This window comes from Patagioenas fasciata, chromosome 7, assembly GCF_037038585.1.
Source record: "Patagioenas fasciata isolate bPatFas1 chromosome 7, bPatFas1.hap1, whole genome shotgun sequence".
Classification (NCBI taxonomy): Eukaryota; Metazoa; Chordata; class Aves; order Columbiformes; family Columbidae; genus Patagioenas; species Patagioenas fasciata.
Genome location: NC_092526.1, coordinates 4664463 through 4685000, shown reverse-complemented (window position 1 = coordinate 4685000; position 20538 = coordinate 4664463). Strand labels below are relative to the sequence as shown.

Genomic DNA, 20538 nt, shown 5'->3' with positions numbered 1-20538 from the left:
ATGTAAAATAATTATAATAATGTAAAAACCTCTGGAAATACTTATTTTTTTATAACTTTACATTAAGAAAGAAAAGAAAGGTACCTGGAATCTCAGTGAAAGCCTCTCCAAGCACGGACACGTGAAAAGGAAGATCTTTCTCTTTCAATTTCAGCAGGACTTTAAAGAAAGTCTCAGGATCTTTATCATGTTCCCTTGAAACAAAAAGAACTCATCTCAGCATCACTTATGTTCACTCGTAGATTTGTTTAAAAAAATCAGAACAGCATTTCTCTTAAATTGTGATTTCGGGGACCAAACGTTTTCAGTGTAATTTCCCCCTTTGCTTATGCCACATGGTTGAACTTTTTCCTCGACTCGGCGCTCGGGATCGAAACTCAGTTTCAGTAGATCCTTCTCTCTCTTCCCCGTCTTCAAATGATGCCTTTGCTCTTCAAATCACCCACTCTGAAAGCGAGAAGGGCTGAGTAATATCTCACCTCACATTAGAAAAAGGGGCAAACTAAGAAAAACAACTTCTGTCAAAAAATACACATACAATCTCCATTACACTTTATCTCCTTTTTCAGGAGGAATAGGTTAATCACAAACTTTTGCTTAAAATCTAATATTTCCCAAGCTGGAATTGTATGAATCCACGCTGCACTAATGTAAAGATTCTGATCCATTCAGTGCTTTAGGTAAAGAAGGACGGAATAAACTATCACAAGCCATTTTCTACCCTTAGACTTTTAAGGAGGTAACTGGAAGTTAAAACAGAAAGTGAGAAACCTGTACTTATTTATCATCTCAGCTGAAGAGAATATTAAAGGTTTGTACGGGTATGACACTCAATGCCTTGAAACACAAGCTTGGTTATCTAAAAAGAAAATAAAAAGGCGATTTACTAATCTATCTACTTCACTAGGAGAGAGTGAAAGGGTCGAATGGCACCACAGATGATCTAAAGTTCCCAAATTCTTATAGTAAAAATGAAATAATTCCCCCACTCCAAGGTGAATATTACATCTTGCATTTAATTACTCTGCTCTGAATTATTGTACTTCACATGTGCACCATATGTCTTTAAAATATTTTTATTTATTATTTAGAAAATTCCACTGCTCTCCTTCCTGTATTAAAGGGAAAATCTATAGCTCAGCTGTCCTGGCGTCTTTCTTCACCGACTCATTTCGTAGAGTGAAGCCCTAGGTTTGTCACACTGCTATTTGAAATATTAATAATTATATCATTGAGGAAATCTGAAGCCAAATGACATCTGCAGCTCTACATGTGTTAATTTCTCATTCAGTCAATATTTTTGGTTTAGGGAATTCAAACAAATTAATCTTACAATGAACGTGTCTCTCCTAGGCTGAGAAATCTTCAGGAACTGTGGAGTTTTCAGAATTAGTGGCGTTTTCTTGAAATAAATGCGGACAATAATGACTTTAAGAAGTCCTCCTTCTCCCACATTTGTTGTGTTCTCTGTAATAAGGAGGAATGCAACTGCATAGGCTTCATAATTTGTTTCACATCTGTGAACCAGGAGTTTTCCTGGTGGTTCCAGTAACCAAAGTGGATACGAACACCGGCTCGGGGAGAGAATTTCTTCCAGTTGCAAAGATCCTAGAACTCCCTTTTAGTTTGTTTGCATCCTCACCTGTTTCTAGTAGGTAAATTATGCGTGGGAACGCATTGCCGGTATTATAGTTCCCTCCAAATTCCCAGCTCAAAGAGCCAAAACGGGATTACAATGGAAAATTCAGACTTGGCTGCAACATCTGTATTGAAAACGTGCAAGTTTGCAAGGAAAACACAACAGCTTTGGTGCTGGGAATCGGTGTAGAATCATAGAATAGTTCGGGTTGGAAGGGACATTCAAAGGTTGTCTAGTCCAACCCCACCGCAACGAGCAGGGAATTCGGTATAATGTAGTTCAATACAATATAATTCAGCACAATGGTTCCTGTTTGCCTCAGTTTCCCCCAGGCTGGCTTTTGTGGGTGCTTTCTAAGTGATCCCCAGGAGCTCTGATGCTGAGCTACACGCATCTCCCCCCGAGATGGACCCGAACATCCCCGTAAAACGAGGAGGCAGCCTCGACAGACAGAGCCACGATGCTCACAGGGATCCTTCCAAGCTCTTCACAGCCCCACTATCAGCTTTGCAGTCACACAAAAAAAAGCCCTTCCAGCAAAGGATCTGCTTTCCCTCTCCCTTTCCAGAAGAGACCAGGGGTCCCGGAGGCAGCCAAAAGTGGAGGATGCTGTTGGAGCCACATTGTCAAGGAGCTGGCAGGAGAATGCGGAGCCTTACAGCTCGTCGAAGCCACATAAGCTGCACATATTTAGGAAAACTGATAGGAATTGGAAGTTGCAGCTTTGTTTAATAGGTGGGGAAGAACAGAAGGAAAATTTGGCACCCAGAAGGAATGTTGAAAGGGGAAGCGTTTCCTCCGCGCTGGAGCCTCTCTGAGGGTTTTTCTGCTGTAGGTGATTCTCCTTCCACAGCCCCTTTTAAAATACTTTGCTTTGACATGACGCTCACAGATTTTAATGAAACATTGTGTGAATCTTGTTGGTTTTTTTTCTATTTGTGAGGTCGCCTTATCCAATTTATCAGTTCCTATGACTTTTCCGCATAACCATTTCATTTTCCATTCCGACCTGCTTCTGGTACACACACCTACAGTTTGCAATATATTATTACTCCTCCAAGTTAGTAAAGGTATAGCTGCCCCCAGTAGAAAGCAATAAATAGTAGACCACCTCTTTAACTGCATCAAAAAGAGGAGAGCTCTGCTTCTTGGCTGACATGGAGAAAATCATATACAATCCAGTCTGCCTTACTCAGCAACAACTGCTAAACACACCAGATTGTCATAGCAGTGATCGTGGAAAAAGATGAACACAATATGGAATGTCTGTTCTGTAAAGATCTGCTCAAAATGACGTGCACTTTTGGCTGCATCTGTTGCATTTTTGAGCTTTATTAAACGGTATTAATTATATATACTCCATTTTCCTAAGAACTGCAAAACTCTAGAAAAGCCTGATATTAGAATGTAAACTTTTAAGTGATTGAGTTGGGGAGAAAACAAGCTGATTCTAGGGTCTGGCTTTGTTGTTTAGTGTAGGTATTTCAAACACTTTTGTATTTCTACTTGATTTGATACGCAGCTGGTAAAGGGAAAATAAGAATTGGTTATGAAAATGATCTAAATTTCCCTGTAAAAACGTGAAAATATCAGAATGACCCAACTCCACAAACCAGACACAGGCACCACGTCTATGCTTGGATTTGAGAGCACTGTGCTGTTGGAGATATTGAAGATCCATGAACTGAATGCTCACTTTTTCACCCTTTGTAATGTGAAATAAAACTTCCTAGACTGGCCCTGAAATGGGGATTGGGAGCCTGGTGGTAGCAGCAGCACCACCATTCTATCTTCCATTCTATCTGCCTTAGATTCCCTGTTTATAAAATGGGTGTGACTTATTTTTTCACCACAGAAGGACGCTGTCAGGATTAATTGATGACTTGACATCCCTCTTTTCAGCCTAAAAAGTGATTTTCAAAAGCAACTTCATAGCGCTACGATGATGCTCCTCTATACAATCAATGACAACAGGGTTCAAAACAGCCTTCTGCTATTCAGGGGTTCAGTAAATTCAGCCTCCAGACTCACCCACTGCTGGAACTGGAACTGGAAGGAGAGTGCACAGAAACCAGCTAAACCGGAGTTATTCCCTGTGGCTGCAGGATCCCCAAGTCCCTTATCAGTGATGGAAAACGAATTAAAAGAAATAAAAAGGCAGAATTTGGCCCTTTACATTATTCAGTGCATATCGATCTCTTGGATTTGAGCGAAATTCATTAAGAAATCCAGACGGCTTTCTGTGACTTAATTTTTTAATTAAACTTATCCTACATAGCGATAATCGCAGTTGTTTAGGGTTTGGAGAAGACACATATAGCTACGCAATGCGAAAGCACCAGAGTTGGGGAGAAGAGACAGGACTTGCTCAAAGGGGCAAAATAAATGCAGTCTCTTTAAACAAAGAATTAAACTCAGAGTTTATGCAAGTTAATCAGTAACATGAAAATGCTAAGTCTTAATATTCGAGAAAATAACATGTAAAGGGTATGTAATTCTTATGATAACAGCCTCGTCCAGCCATCTCTCAAGGTGCTACACATTCTGAAAGGGTTACAAACAAGCTCAGCTAAAAGCAATATTAAAAGGGTCGATCTTAATCTTCTTAGGACATTTAGCATGGGAGATTTGCAGCGGTGGAGAATCCCAAATTGTCAGGGCAAACAGTCATAGTTCATTTTTTACAGTGCCTGAAAACCAAGCGATTCAAACCGGTTGCGTCTCCTTCTGCCTCCCCGATTCATCATAGCATTGGGAGTGGTGTGAAGTGACAATGCTGAAACAGGTGCAAAATCTTCATAAGTAGCATTTTTAAAATATATATATATATAGTTTAGAATATATATCAAAAGATAAACCACAGATTTCCACCTATCTGCAATTATCGCTAGAAAATGGTTCTGCAACCAGGGAGGAGAAAAAGGGGACAGGGGACAAAGCACAGGGAAGGAATGAGGGGGAGGAAGGGGACTGGGGAAGTCCACAAGCATAGAGTCGATAATTAACAGTGAAGGAGATGAAGTTTCTAAGACCTTGAAGTGGATGACAGCGGTTCTTTAGTCTCAGGAAGGTGAAATATTGAGGAGCAAGTTTGGCAGATGAGACGGGCAAAACAACGTAAAGGGGAAGGGAATCACAAGAAGAGGAACAAGAAAATACAAGTATTTAAGTTGAAAACTGAAAAATGGTGGCATATCCAAACCCAAAGGGAGAAAAGATAAATATACAGTAAATAGAAAAGGAAAAGGTATAGACCCAGGAAAATGAAAGAATACAGAAAACTACTTAGAGACAGAGAGAAGCTGCAGAAAGCATTTGAGACTGGTATCAGTGGTAGAGAAAAGGTCAGAAAGAAACAGTAAAGATATAAATTAGGAAGCAAAAATAAAACTGTGTGATAATTAAAGGAGAACCGAAGAGGAAGAGAACAGAGCAAAGGCACGCAGCGGTGACAGGAGTGAGGATGGGGAACAGAAGAAAAGGTAGAAAATCTGCAAAATACCCCGTAAAAGTTTCCGTTTTTGGAAGAATGAAGGTGAAGGAAAGCGTGGGCAGTCCCTGCTGCTGAGCTGCTCCCCTATCACCCCCGGAGCCAGGGCTGAAGGTGCCTTTATCCCAGTAACGTTCTTCGTGATAACAGCAGGAACTTGAGGTTCTCGACTGTTTTGGCTGATACGGTCCAGGCCTGGGAAGGGCGATGAAGGATGCCCCAGGCTGATAAGGGTGACTCATGTGACACCAGCCTCCTGTTGACCCTGTATCCGTCCAGGGCATTTTCAAGAGAAGAACAGTGGTATATCAATAAACGGTGCATTTTTTTGCATGCACGCTCTGCTGAAATCATAAAGGTTCCATTTCACCTTAAACCTAACCTAAAGAAAAGCATCCATCATTTTTTCACTGCGTTTACTGTACTACACTCTGATATTTTACATTAAAGCTTGAGCTCTGCAAGATTTGAATATAGGTTTATTATAACCTAATAGTGCTAGAAAGTAGCGGTTGGTCACAAAATATAAGCCTGGCCTTCAAAACAGAGATTTTCAGCGTTCTGGTCTTTTCCTGACACTGATTTCCCAGGTTTCCCCATCTCTAAGAGAGGGTCTTACAGGAGCTTTCATTTACAGAAATGTACTGAGGATCAGAGACGGGAGGATAATATTCTTCTTAAAGTAAGAGACTCATGTTACAAGCCTATTCAACATCCCAAATGAAACACATTGTAGTCATTATTTTCACGAAGGACAGAAGGTTTTCCTAAATCAAATGACTTTAATATGCGTTTTCTATGTTAAGATTGGGGGGGGGGGAAAAGGCGGGCAAAAGATTAGAATTCTAATACCAAATTTCTGGTAACAATGCTCACGGTAACTGTGGGGAAAGAGCTACCAGAAAAGAAACAAGGGGAAAAGAAATAACTATGAAAACGCGAACATGAAGGAAAAGTTAATTGCTTTCCATTTATTCAATTTATCACAGTATTTTTCCATCTTTTTACATTTCCAATATGAGGTAGGGGTAGACTGTAAACATGTAGTTAAGTCCCATGAGTTTTCTTCTTCGGCTGATACGCTTACAAAATGTCTTTGCTGTAACTGTGCCTCTAAACATTGTCTGGCATCATCAGCATTAAAAGTTACCACAATATCCAATACCCCCTCAGATAACAGAAAATGGAGTCAAGTAGAAGAAAACATTTCTGCGTAAGAGTCGCTGAAATAAAGGACCCTCCAGAATAGATCTGAGCGAGCCATTTGGAGTTCCTACAAACAGAAATGGTCCTGATCCTTCGCCTGCGCTTGCAAAACACCTTGGCAAGCCAAGGAATTAAAAAATGGCACTAGAGAAGCAAAAAGCAGCCAAACAGTCCTGGCAAATACAGTGTTTTATTTTCTATTATAGGCCATGACGTATTTACAGTGAGGAGTTGGTATTTTACCTCCCGATTTTTTTCAAGTTGCTGGCCTGAGAAAAATGGGTGGCGTTGTGCTTTACGCTGGAAAAGCATTTTCTCCTATCTTGTGTTATCTAGAAGAGATTCATAAAAAAGAAGAGAACCTTGGGAGTTTATTGTTTAGATTCTTCTTCTTCTCCCCTCACGATTCGCAAAGGAAAAAACCTCAAAATAAAATATTGCGCGTTCTCCAACCAAAGAAACCTCAGGATCAGCATCAGTCATTGAGCCTCCTGCTTGTTTCCTAAAGAGAGATTAACCTTCCAAGACAAAGACCGGTGTTTGGTCTCAGTTACCTCGCTGTAAAAATCAATGCGCTTTTATTCGGATGCCTTTTCATTTATTTTATTCCAGCTTAGAGAACGTAGCTTTTCACAAGTATAGGATTCAGAGAAAATAACCATTTTACTCGAATTTGCAACACAACCCAGTAACAGCTACGAACCACCCCCAAATAGCTTCTGTAAAACAACATATTAAACTTAACTTCCTTTTCTGTTCCAAAGGTAACATAACAAATGGTTTCCTGTTGTTGTGAGGCAAGATAAAATAACCTGAGTCATCCTGACAGCCTTGATAACCGTACACAATATATCCTATTGTAATTCAACATGCTATAAAAAAGTCATGTCATGGTAATAATAAATGACTATGGACGTGGGAAAAAAAAAATCCACTCAGGTAGTTACTTGAAAGAACAGAAGATTTGAATGTAAGTTACTACATATAAACTACATCACCAAACATTTGCCTGGGAATGGCCCTCCCACCATACAAAATCTTGTGGCCCCTCTGATTTCCATGGTGGACTCAGATCACCAAACTATAATTATTTAATGCTCCACCGGATTCAGTGCCTGGGTCAAAAAATAAGTCCTGGTCCTTACTGACTAATACCCCGATGGGAATTAGCTCAGGAACAATACTATAACTCATCCTTTTTGCATCTGTGAAGCTGTCATCTCCAAGGATGCAGCTCCCAAGCAGGAACTTTCTTGGCACCAAGACCAAGGCTTGAAACTCATTATTCGCCAAGATTAAAGTAACTACGACTCTCATCGCTTTTGGAACAAGAAATCAACTCATTTCGTTGAGGCAGTTTTTGCACAAACACACCTGAGAAAAAGCTGAGATTAGAGGACGAAGGGAAGAGGAAAAAGGGTGAAAACATGGAGAAAAGGAAAGCGGAGAGGACAAGAAGGGGAAGGGGGAAAAAGAGTGAAACTTGCTGAGCAGTAAGAGGAATCTAATTAAAAAGCTTTGAAGGAAGAAACATAACCCCTTATTATTGGTGAAAATTAGGAAGAATACTAAATAATTTGCTTAGGAAATAATTGATTTTTCTCTCCTGGAAAATATTCACATACTTTGGTCAGGGCTACTGTGAACTACTAAGGGGGCTGGTGGCACCTTCTGCTAAGTTTGCCTGGGACTTCTTATTAGAAAACTTCTTCTTTATGACATTTCCCAAGACTGAAGCTATTTCGGAGTATCACCTTCTAGAAAAACTCTGCCAAAAGATCTCCAGAACATCCAAAGAACAAAATTTAAACCATCTTGCAAATATTACATTTCTAATAAGCCTCTGTGTTAGGTATTTGGACCGCTTTTCGGTTTAGGGTAAGAACTGAATATTTGGATGTGTTTAATTTTGAGTCAAAGAGACACTTCTTGTGTTGAAAATCTTCCAGAAAACATAGACAAGCCTTTGGAAAACTTCTTTTTGTGCCTGGTCACTGAACGGTCCATATGTCTTGGGCAAGACAGTCCTAGGCCTGCAGGTCAGGTTGCTCAAACCCAGGCAGGATGTGACATCTGAAATAAAACCACAATCCCTGTCTTCACTTCCAATGATTCCTCCACTGAATTCAAAATAAAATTTGCAGAATAAAGAGCTGTTTTATATGCATTGAAAATAAGGAACAGCAAGAAAATGGAAGATTGGTTAAGAAAATAAAGCATTATAGGAGATGGGTTGAAGAGGCTTTTCCAGTTTGACTGAAACTCTCAGATGCAGATGAGGATAAAGCAAAAGGGACAAATAAGATCTTATCAATCTGAGTAGTTATTCAAGAACAGCATGGCAAAGAAACAGTGAACTGAAAGAAGAAGCAGAGAAGAAGGGGAAAATATGTGACACGAGGTCAGTTCATATGGGAAAAAAAATGCAATAAGCTGAATAAGGACACCAGTGTAAGAGACCATGAGGATAACACAGTCAGGTTGGACAATGGAGCTTTGGAGAAAACAGGGACCAATGTGTTGTAGAAGGTCCCTTGCACAGACAGGGAGGGTGACTGAAATGATGGAGATGGAAAAAGGTTAAACAAGTGGAGAAAAATCAAATTTGCTGCACAAGGAGACTATATAGGAGGAGAAAGGGAGACCTTCTCACTCTCTACAACCACCTGAAAGGAGCTTGGAGCATGGAAGGTGTTGGTCTCTTGTCCCAAGTAACAAGCAATAGGACAAGAGGAAATGGTCTCCAATTGTACCAGGGGAGGTTCAGATTGGATACTGGGAACAATATCCAATTGCATTGAACAGGCTGCCCAGGGCAGTGGTGGAGTCACCATCCCTGAAGGAGTTTAAAAGGCGTTTAGACGAGGTTCTTAGGGACACAGATTTAGGTTATGGTTGGACTTGATGATCTTAAGGGTCTCTTCCAACCAACCATGATTCTACGATTCTAATCTATGAGAGAAAAGGAAGAGGTTGGAAAGGCCAAGACAAAGCTTGGGTGCATGGAGAAGAAAAGGACTGTCTGGATGGCAACAGGTGGAGAAGTGTGAGCCCCCTTCCCTCAGGGCTTTAGACCCACCAGTTCACATGCGTTTCTGCTCAGACTTGGGTTTTGTAGCTGCACCAGAGAAGAAAAACACCATAAAATGAGTTTCCCATCATGGTAAAAGGAAGAGCCAAGCTTACCAGAGCTTATAGGGCAAACTGATACTTCTGTTCCAAACTTAATTAATCTTAAAATGTCCAAGCGATGCAGTTGCAACCTTACATTAACTCAACGTCAGTTTTTCAGCTGTGGCTGAAACATTTATCACGACAGGCTTGAGAGGAAGGCACCAAAGCAGCTGCCCTATGAGCATCCCAGCGGCACAGAGGCAGTGAAGAAGGAAGGCTTCCGCATGTGGTATTTTAAGCAGAATCTTTATGGTATTTAAGGTACAGGTACATCAGAGTGCAAAACCATTCCCTGGAGCAGAAAATAGCTCACGGGGCTTGAATTTTGCTTTTGTGATAGGTAACAGTGCTCTGACAGCTCGACACCAATGGTTCGTTACTTGTAACCCACGGAAGATGCTGCTTCAACCTTGACTTTACAGAAGTGGAAAAGGGTTTACACCAAATTGCTCTAAATGCAACAAGAAGCAGAATTGGGCATGAAGCTTAAATATAGAAAACAAAGAAGAGTGTTTAGTAGAAGTGAAAGAACTCAGTGTATTTGGGGGAGCAGTGGGTAAAAAAGACAACAATGTTTTATTTTCATACAATTCTTTTACAGCCTATTAAGTTCTCCAGTATCAAAATGAAGTCTGCTAAAAGTTAGTAAATAAAGGCTTCCAGGAGAGCTTTATTAAATCACTTATGACTTATCAAGTTAAAACTCCCACTCAGATACCTTAATAAAACTTCCAGAGAATATATTTAATTTTCCTGGAAATTAGAAGCCAATTACTAAGTGGAGGGGTTACTGTCCGCTACGCCACCGATCGCCTTTCTGGAAATAGAATATTTACCAACAACTTGGATTTAGTTCCTTAAAGTTTCAGTTTCTGAAGGTCAAATAACTATGTAACTGCTTAATAAAGAAGCAAAGAAGTACCTCTAAATATCTCCAAGCTCTGATGGGCTTATATTCTGCTCCTTAGGTGAGGTATTAGCAAAGCTTATTTATTTTCATTTCCAAGGCTTTTATTTGCTCATTCCCTTGTGGTAAAGCTGATTTCCATGATGATTCCCTTCTTAATTTTAATACCCTTTTTACTCATCATATAGACATAAGAATTTTCCATAAAATAATGAAACCCTTCCAAAGGAAATGAAGACAACTAAGAGAGGAAAGTAAACTACAGCTTACTCTTTTTTCTCCTTTTCAATTAATTGATCCACTGTCATATGCATATATGAAAGATTTTTTTTAATGAAAGGAAAATAAGGTTAATTAACATAAAACCCCTCACTCCTTGAGATGTTGAATTTTGTATTTTATCCATGCTGCCTTAAGTGCCTTGATTTCCCAGTAATGACCTAGTTCTCCTAATGAGTAACATTAACCCCTGGCTGTAGCTGTCCAGGACTTAATTGTCAACTGGAGCTGAAATAGGAGAGTTTGCCGATCAGCAGGTATGTGGTATATTAACTCATGTCATTTCAGACCCTAATAAATAAATCTGTTGCTAAGGCAACAGGAGCATCAGCTGTATCACTTTTCCCTTCTTCTTTTCCTCCCCTTCTTAAAGCAAACTGCCTTTCACAACGAGCTTTTTAAAAAAGGAAATTAACTACATGTAACCATAATTAGAAGAAACATCGTTTCTCATCTCGGAAACGTATCTACATTAATGAAAAAAGGCGTCCAAAACGAGGACGGCTTTCTGCTGCGACCAGGGTGACTGAAACGATTTCCCTCCACTGAGGGAATGCAATTTGAAGTATACATGTGAGCGAGAACAGATCACAAAACGTTCTAGTTCTTTGTATTTCTGAGAGATTTCCCCTCTCCTTTAGCGCGTTGCTGATGCCAACCGAGCAAACTGCTTCAACTGTTCAACAGGAGCCCAGAACATTGAAACCGGAGGAGAAATAACACCACTCAAACCCAAACACCTTCACTAACCTTCTGTGAATCTTTCCACAGGATTGGCAGACACGCAACCCTTTGGAAAGCTAAAAAACACCCCATTTTCAGCTCATCAGAATTACCCGCTGATGAAAATCAATGTACTTGACAGAAACATAGATGCCATCACTCCTCCCTGTCCCGCGGAGGCAGTTACTTGGTTCTTGTATGGGGAAAGCAAGAGGAAGCTGGGGCAACAGAAATACGTGTGATTTGGTGAGCTAAAGCTGGTAACTCACCTTCTGCCTCTGTTTCTCTAAGATCAGACCCAAATATTCCTGTTCGAGACTAATTCAAGAATATATAGAGTAGCAAAGTGCATACAAGTGCAGGTAGTACAAACATCTTTGTGTTCCACAAGGTTTGGGAAGGGAGATCTTAGTACTCTTTATTTAGGGTCTCACAGGTGAATGTCACAGCCCTCGCTTAATTCCTGCCATTTTATTACAGGATGAAGTGTCTGCCTTATAATTTTCAAAACTAACAGGTTTACGTTTAGTTTGTAACTACAGAACAGTTCTTCTGAATCTCTAGCTGCCCACATCTCAATCAGAGACCACGTAGGAAGGGAACTGAAGAGAAGGTCATAAAGCAAATTATTGCTCTTGGAACACTTACTAGAGGTTCTGCCCACGCTACAAACATCTTAAACTACCCAAAATTATATCAGGTTTTTAAGTTGAAGAACGAAGAGGTAATATAAAGCATCTTTTTTGCAATTATCAAAATTAGAGATGTTTTCTCCTCTGGACTATCAACTTCTCAGAGCCCTTTGAGAAAATGGGCTTTAGGAAAGATGGAAAAAATGAAGGAGAACATTCACACCTGAGAGGTCCTGACTACATGCTGAACGTTTCTACAAGCTCATAAAAACAGTGATTAAGGAACAGTGAGTGCATCTTCCACTGGAAGGGTTCAGTACCCCAAATCCCCAGCCATGGGAAGAAACTTCAAGGTTAGACTTCACTGAATGAACAAGCAAAGAAGAGACACTTCCAAACTGCCCTGCCAGGTAACATTTAAATCTGAACTTCTCAGAGTATTTAGTTAACTTTCTTATTTGCTACTTATAAAAAACCCCTAATACCTGCTCTCCAACTTAACCTCAGCTTGCATGGAAGTGAAGTTACACTATTTTTGGCTTGAGGTATTGAAGAACTGAGGGTGTCAGCTTCTACTTTCATGGCACTGGTTCGTTCACCACGTGTCATCTGTATCGCATCCCTGGTGAACAGAGTTTTCTTTGGGAGTATTAGACAGTTTTCCTTAGACACAGCTAAAAAGTTTCCACTTTGAAATTGTTATTTTACACCTTTTTATCATATCTGGTACCTTTTAGTCAAGGCTGTATAAACACTTGCATTTTAAGTCTTTGCTTTCGGTCTGTCTTATCTATCCACCACATTCACCTTTTGGGATTATATCTGCCCCAATCACTTGCTTTTCAAAGATGAAGTTTCCCTGCAGGAACTCAGTCCCCATTCGGCACAGATCTAGAGCCAAACTCTCCACTGCCTTCCCAGACCCTGCCAGCTGTGATTCCCCTGAAATGGGAGATTCACTTTCCTTTGACCACACACAACCTCTGTCCTCCTCAAATGACACTGCATGAGTGGCCACCCAGCTTGGAGGTACAGGACCACAGTCTTTCTTCTATGATGACAGGCTGAGAGGGTTGGGGTGTTCAGCTGGAGAAGAGAAGCTCTGGGGAGACATTACTGCGGCCTTCCCGTACTTAAAAGAGAGTGAGAAGAAAGATGGGGACAGACTTTTTAGCAGGGCCTATTACAACAGGACAAAGGCTGATGGTTTTAAAACAAAGTAGGGGACATTCAGGCTGGACATAACGAATAAATTTCTATCACTGAGGGAGGTCAAACCCTGGCCCAAGTTGGCCAGAGAGGTGGTGGCTGAACCATCCCTGGAGACATCCCAGGCCAGGCTGGACGGGGCTCTGAGCAACCTGAGCTGGTGAAGATGTCCCTGTCATGGCAGGGGGGGTACCTGGGTGAGAGCTTTGAAGGTCCCTTCAATCCAAACCATTCTATGATTCTACATATTCTCTGCAGGCTGATTACAATGTTGAGGATGCCCACTGAGGCTAACAGCACTTATGGGTACTCCAAGGTGATTTCTAGGTGAAGCAACTACTCTTTCATCTTCTGCTGTCTTGCCATACCTGTGTCTGGACGGGATAAACTTTGGTTCAAAATATTTGATGGCGTGACTAAAATATGACTTTACAGTATTCTCAAATGTATCTATGTTAAATAGCTCTGAATTCTGAATTCAAAGGCAAACAGTAACTACACAAATTCTGTATTGCACAGCCAAGATGAAGAGGAGCAAGGCACTACTATCAAAAAAACACCTTTCCCTCTTCAGCCTCTGGACTTTGTGATACTCTACGTTAAAAACAAGCAACTGGGCACAGCACTATCTCCATACACACCGTTTTCCCTTAGACCAGAAAACTTCAGATAACTGTTACTATCTAGATTTTTTTTTTCATCTGAATTTCCTCATCGTGACTTCTACCACCGTTCCTCCCGCTCCTGTATCTCCTGCCCCACGTCCTTCTCCACGCTCTTGTCACACGCTGGTATGTACGGACACGAGATAACAGGCTTATCTGATCTTTCATGTGAACTGATAGCAGCTATTTGTTTGCATGTGTGTGTAAATTCTCGCTGATTCCCCACGTGATCTTTTATCACACCCGTACAATTAAGGGAAGAAGAATCGATTTTTGACAAGTTGCTCTTATCAAGTCTTTAAGTGCTGAGATGATACAGCACACACAGGGAAGAAAGAAAAACCATAAGGCTCGGGTGAATGTCTTGAGTTGAAAGACGCACTGTAGGTCTTCTCCATGAAAGAGCGAAATAAGGAGGATCCAATCTTGTAATAAAATTATGTACGTGTCACCTGCATGATGTGACCGTGGTTGGGGTGCAGCGGGTTTGCCGTTTTGCACATCCACCGTCAACGCTTGTGTGCAAGAAGAGCTGAGGAACATGCTGGTGTACCCCAAGTAGAGCAAAACCAGCTTTGTCAAGTGTCTATGGCCTTGCTGGGGGTCACTGAGAGGGAATAAAGTACATGTATAAATGCTGGTGGGTTAGCTTTTGGGGAGAGAGGAGGATGAAGCCACATGGGTCAACCCCATCTCATGGTTCACCCAATGAGTATTTTGTCACCAACGGGACAGCACAAAGTTCTGGTCAAATCTGGCAGCCCTGTCCATTCTGCTCTCTGTTTCCAGCCAAGCCCACGCACACAAAGCGAAGAGCAATCCCTTGGCACGGCCCTCGCAAGAAAGCAGCTCGGAAACCCACGGCAGCCTTCTATCGGGAATCTTTGCTCATAACTCATTTCTATTAGCAGCGCCTTGCTATAGACGTTTATAACAAAACATTAAAGACTTGGTGAGAAAAGAGAAAACAAATCACTCTGCGGAGAACCTAGCAACTCTGCTAAAATACTGTCAGTTATTTATCTGCCGCCGGCAGAGGTTGCACCCTGTAATCCTCGACAGGCGCGGATTCGGGGGGGACGGAGAGAAGGGGCAGGGATTGCACGGAAGGGCCTGTTCTCATGCAAAGACATTTTAACACCGATTTAAAGCGAGAACGTGTCTGCCGGAGAGCGTCCCTTTTGATTCTGACGCGTTTCCAAGCGGGCAGGGCCTACGTGGGGTTGACTTAGCGGGAGAGGTGTTGGGGCTAACGCCATAGGATGGGGCGCTCGTGGTCCCCGCGAAGCACTAATGCGATGAGGTCAGCATCACTTCGTTTCCAGAGGGTTTCTGTAACAACAGCACGACTTGACAAAGATTGTTTTTATGGTTTAGCCGGAGGGTTTTTTTTTGTTAGGTGAAAGGGAAATATAGGAACATTAAAAAAAAAAAAATCTTCCTTTTCTATTTTTTTCTTTTTTTCCCAAAATGAAAACCACATGTAAATCATCAGGGTAGACAATGGTCGTTAAGTGTTATTGTATAGGACAATATCTGCGAGCGCTTCGTGCTGGAATACACTGCCAACGTTTTACACAGAAAAACCCCCTCGCACATTACGACACCCGGCTAAAATTAGTCCCCTGTACGAGGAGGCTCGCGCTAGGCCTAAGAAGGGGATGCTTTTAACTGCTGATGCCTGAATAAGGCACGCGATGAGTTCGTCTCTAATAAGGCGAGGAGTGCTTATTTTCGGCTACGCTGCACGGCAAAGGGGTTTATTCCAGCCCCTTGTTTTCACCTGAGCCGCCCAGGCTACGGGTTGAAGACGCTCAGCGAATGCTAAGCCGGTGGGCCTTAATTTTCTAATTCATATTCACCAATTAAAAATAAATCGGTATATTTTTTCCACGAGCGAATTTGCATAAATCAGTTGCTAAAGCATCCTAACACTAAAGGGTAGGAGTTCAGCCCGCAAGATTTGCACGCAGCATCCTCAGACGAAGGCAGGCGGTTTCCATTTCCATCCAGAGCCTTGCTGCGCTGGAACTCTAATGGGCTTAGAACAGTAAATTTTGAAGAAACTGATTGCTGCCCCCGTAGCTAGTAAATGCCTGCCTGGACCCAGTGGCATTTGAAAAAAGTGTTTTATCATAAAATTATCCCAGCAGAGTCCATTCTGCAAGATAACATCATCATCATCATCATCATCAGTACTCCATGCAGGACCCAACAGCTCTGGCACAATATTGCCAGTCATTTATCTGTTGTCAGCACAGGTTACACACTGTAATCCTTGACTGCCTCGGAATTAGAATGTCTTTGATGTCCCCACAAGAGTTTTTTGCCCGAAGGCTTTACCAATGCTCGGCGGCTCAGTGTTTATTCCTCGTAATCTTCCTCTCATCTCCAGGCTAGCAGTGACAGATGGTTATGGGCACACAATAGTATTAAGAGTTTGATATTTTTTTTTCCCCTATTTTTTCTGTGCTGTGTTCTCTGTACAACAAATAGCTATCAGACGCGGGCCAGAGAGCTGACATGGCTCGCTTAGGTAATGGCAAACAAACAGCTCGCGTTGATGCTTTCTGTCATTTTCCCTGCTAACCCTGCTTGTTTTCATTGTATACTCTCAAAGGTAAACTATATTAACCTTATAGACTGTTATTAAAAAGATATATCTATATGAGCATAAAGTGCTTTTCTCTCCTCTTTTTCTTACTCTTTTGATTATGAAAGTAATACTGCTGACATATTGAACAAATATCGAATGTCAACATAAATTTTTAGTGTGTGATAATATTCCCCTTCATATAGCGGCGTGTCAGGCGGGAACCCATGGATGATGCATAGCAGTAAATAACCCAAACAAAATTAGTTCTCTTGTCAGCTTCTACCTTGTATGTCCCCAGGCATCAGTAAAATTGACTGCACGCTAGATTTTCAAAATTAGCCCTAATGTTAGCTGTGTGTCTGGCAACCTCCAAGTTTCCAATGTTCTACTATATTACCCGTAAGGATGAATGTGTTACTTTTATATTTTGGCATTTGCTCTTGCTGATGCGGCTTTTTTCTTCCTCTCTTCTCCAAATTAAAAATAATTTAGCTTTAACAATAAGTATGCGCATGAACACAATGCCGCGTCTCTTTAAGCGACTAACTTTAGGCAATTAAATTAAATTAAAGCAAAAGTATACATGGGAAGAAAAGGAATTATTCAATTTAATATTGTTGATTTTATTACGTAGCTTTGTGCTGTTTTATGCAAACTACTGAATAAAACGGAAAAGATTATATTTTGCTTTACTCTGCTCTCTTTGAACGCAGCATTTGGAACAATTTAGGTTAGCATTCAAAAATATAAAGGAAAAAAAAGCTCAGCATCATAAAACTTTTTATAACTGGCCATCTTAAATAGATGCATTTCTAAATGTAGGCTTAAGCGAAGGGGGATAGAATTCTTCACAAAATAAAAGTGACACTAAGCTTCATACACTTTCCACACCAAATGGATCTCCCTTCAACGCACTACATTTTAAAAACAACCTATGAGGACACAGAGCATTTTGGTACTTGCAGGGAAAAACGATTAAAAATAGACGTGGCTCCCCAAGAACGGCCGCGTCGCAAGTGCGAAGTTGATTAACCAAATCCAAAGACGGCCTCCCGCATCAACTTCCAATCCTTCCAAATTTTATGTTCAGACATTCCGAGTCAAAGATGAAAATCCCTTTAGGTACCAGATGCTGCAGATCAGCTGGGAGAGCTTGTGGAGTTTTAATGTGCTGGAAGTCAAATCCCCCGCAAAGGCGATTTGCCCCGGCGGTGCGGTGTGCTTATTGCTTCACCTGAAAACAGGCGCTCCCGGAAAATCTGACCTACTGATCGACCCAGCATCCCCGCAATAAACACACTATAATCTGTGGATGAAGTGAACTCTAATCAGGCCACATGCAGATTAAACAAACTGCGAGGAATAAAAACTAGATTAAAATGTTCGTGCCCAATACCGGAAGATTATCAGGACATTTTACCTCTTTAAATCCTAATTTATGTAGGAGTCGAGCTAAAGTTTATATGTTTTTAGCGATTATGCGGCATGGTAGATTTTCGGCCCTTCAGAGAAGATTCGGAGATCAGGTATTTGCATTAGCAGCTGGAAAAATATTGTTTCGCTGTTAATACATTCTAACAGGCTTTCTATTTACGTAACACGGGAAGGGTGTTTTTAAAATGCTGATAGTGGGTTAACATCAGCTGTCCGGTGGCATTGTGTATCTTTACACTTAATCACTTGCATTAAAGTAATTAAAAGAATTTGAATTAGGTATTAATTGTCATCTGTGGATTGCTTTATATGAAAAGAGTTACCAGAATTACGCTTATTGTTTCAGCAGCATCGGTACCTTTTTCTTGGGCAAAAAACAGGGACCATCAACATCCATTGTCAAATGTCTGGTTAGTTACTGAACTATGTATATTCAAATAAATTATTTTGGATAATCAGATGTTAGCGATGTGTCTCACTCCCCTGTGCGTGTGTGCGGTGTCTGTATGTGTTTAGGAGATTATTTTATACTTGACACACGTCACAGAAACAGAATCAAACCCATAAATCTATGCAAGGCAGAGCATTTGGAATCCTTCGCCACTTACCACCTGTGAGGCCAGGCAACGTGTAAAGGTCTTTGCCGAGAGTCCCATCCACTCATGATATTACAAAGGTTAAAAGGCAGATGTTGCTTATCTTCTCCTTGACAAGGATTTGTGCTTTCCGATGCTTCGGCCTTGTTCGGCCTCTCCGGTGCTGGTGACGGCGAGGGCAGCCCCTCGTGCTCTGGGGTACAAAGTCCAGACTCGCCATGCGCGTTGCTGTTTTTCATTAAATCTCCGCTCTTCTGCCGGCCGGGCAGACCCTCCAATTGATAAGCATCTCCATTTCTTTTAACACCAATTACCTTTTGCAAACGGGCAAGTTTGTGCTCTGGCATGAACCTGTCAGGGAAAAAAAAAACCAACAAATATCTATACTGTGTTTATGTTGGATTTCAGCTTCACCTGGTAATTGTTAATTAACAGCAAATGAGAAGACAAATTATATTTTCGTATTTTATGTCCATCCAAGCAATAACACCGCCAGCGTTCAGTAAATGGCATACTTTATATATAATTTTAGGGAACATGGTACCTGTGAAATAAAATAAGTTATGGTTCACTGGCTGAGAAGCCAAAGGTCTCCGCTGAACCACATCACAGCTTGGGCATCAAGAGGGAGGACAAAACTGTCTGCCGGCTAAAAGAAAATAAAGCAAACAAATAAAAAGGCAATTCTGCCAGAAAAGTCTTGGCGCTTTTGCCAGGACTACGGCTAAGATTGGTAGCAAATGCCAAATGCATTTGTTCAGTCTAACATGAGGCTTGTCTTAAGTCTAGGCTGAGCCTAGCAAGTTGCTTCAGCACAGTTCCAAAGGTGATGCACAAAAACCACTTGTTGCCTAATAACGTGGGACAAACATCTACCATGACATGGAAGTGGGTCTGCTAACCCAGCTATCCATGCCTTATTTCTATAATGACCATATGAAAAAATTAATCACAACTTAAAAAAAACTCCCAGACTTAGGAGAAAAGGATTGAGGGATTGAGTTGTACATCCATTCATAGGATAACAGCAACCACCCCCGTGATTTTTCACAGGTACTGAACACCGAGATGGGGAAACTGAGGCAGAGCTGCTCATGACCTGGAGGTACCACAGACAACATCAGACACCACGGGCTCCTCCACCTGATGTCCATTGTGCAGAAAACCCTTCCCAACCGCAGGACACATTTGTACAGTTATATTGAGGTCACTGAACTCATTTTTGTAATATACAAAATGTAACATTTTGTACAGATCTAGTTTTAAAGCGATAATGAATTATGGTCCTTGCTCAGGAAGCAACCAAGTGAAGCTCTTTCATTTAAACACGACTCTTCTAAATGAACACGAAGAGGACTACATGCACAGCCACCATAGGATCCTCACTCTAACGCTTGCCTGTACCTCAAGTTGATTTACCCAAATACTATTTACTTCCATGCCTTTCAGTGTGATTATGGTTCTCCCAGCTGAGGGTTCTCCCTTTTAATTTCCCAATGTTGACACACTATGGTCTGTTTATTGACCTGTTTACTAAACCCAACACTTGTTTCACTTCATCAACCTCCTCCATGGTTCTTCTGAGTTTTACTCCATCATCGCTCATTTGTGGGATTCTTGAAACAAATACTCCTGAACACCAGAATCATCCACTGCAATGGAGCAGCTTAAATGCAAAAATACTCTTTTATTTTTCAAAATTACTATCAAAATGCAAACTATGTGAGCTTTACCGCAGTTGTACTCTTGACTCATTGCTTTGAGGATTTTTCTTCACACCCCTAAAACTTCTTTCTGTCCCTCGGTATATTATTTTTATGTTTATCTACATTTTCAAGCCATTGACCAAATCACCTACGAGATCCACCTTTATTCCACTGCTCGCCATCACTCATTGGAGCAGCTCAGAACAAGTTCAATCGCATTCAACAGCCTCATCCAAACCCATTACCTGCATCCTAAACAAGACAGGTTCCCAAATGGGCCTG

At 41.2% G+C, this 20538-nt stretch overlaps 1 protein-coding gene across 33 annotated transcripts in view; it reads right to left on the bottom strand.

The window, feature by feature from the left end:
• Window positions 1–20538, bottom strand: part of GTDC1 (glycosyltransferase like domain containing 1) — a 200961-nt gene that overhangs the window by 30718 nt on the left and 149705 nt on the right. For 30 of the 33 annotated variants that reach the window (XR_011739926.1, XR_011739927.1, XM_071810699.1 and 27 more), the window contains 2 exons: window positions 18563–18901; window positions 85–194 (listed from right to left, as the gene is read on the bottom strand). Coding sequence is in view for 31 of the 33 variants with exons in the window: in XM_071810699.1 (XP_071666800.1) it covers window positions 85–194; window positions 18563–18901 (449 nt within the window). In the remaining 2 variants the exon portion in view is untranslated. The remainder of the gene's footprint in view (window positions 1–84; window positions 195–18562; window positions 18902–20538) is intronic. The other 3 variants (XM_071810713.1, XM_071810719.1, XM_071810720.1) reach the window with 1 other exon arrangement.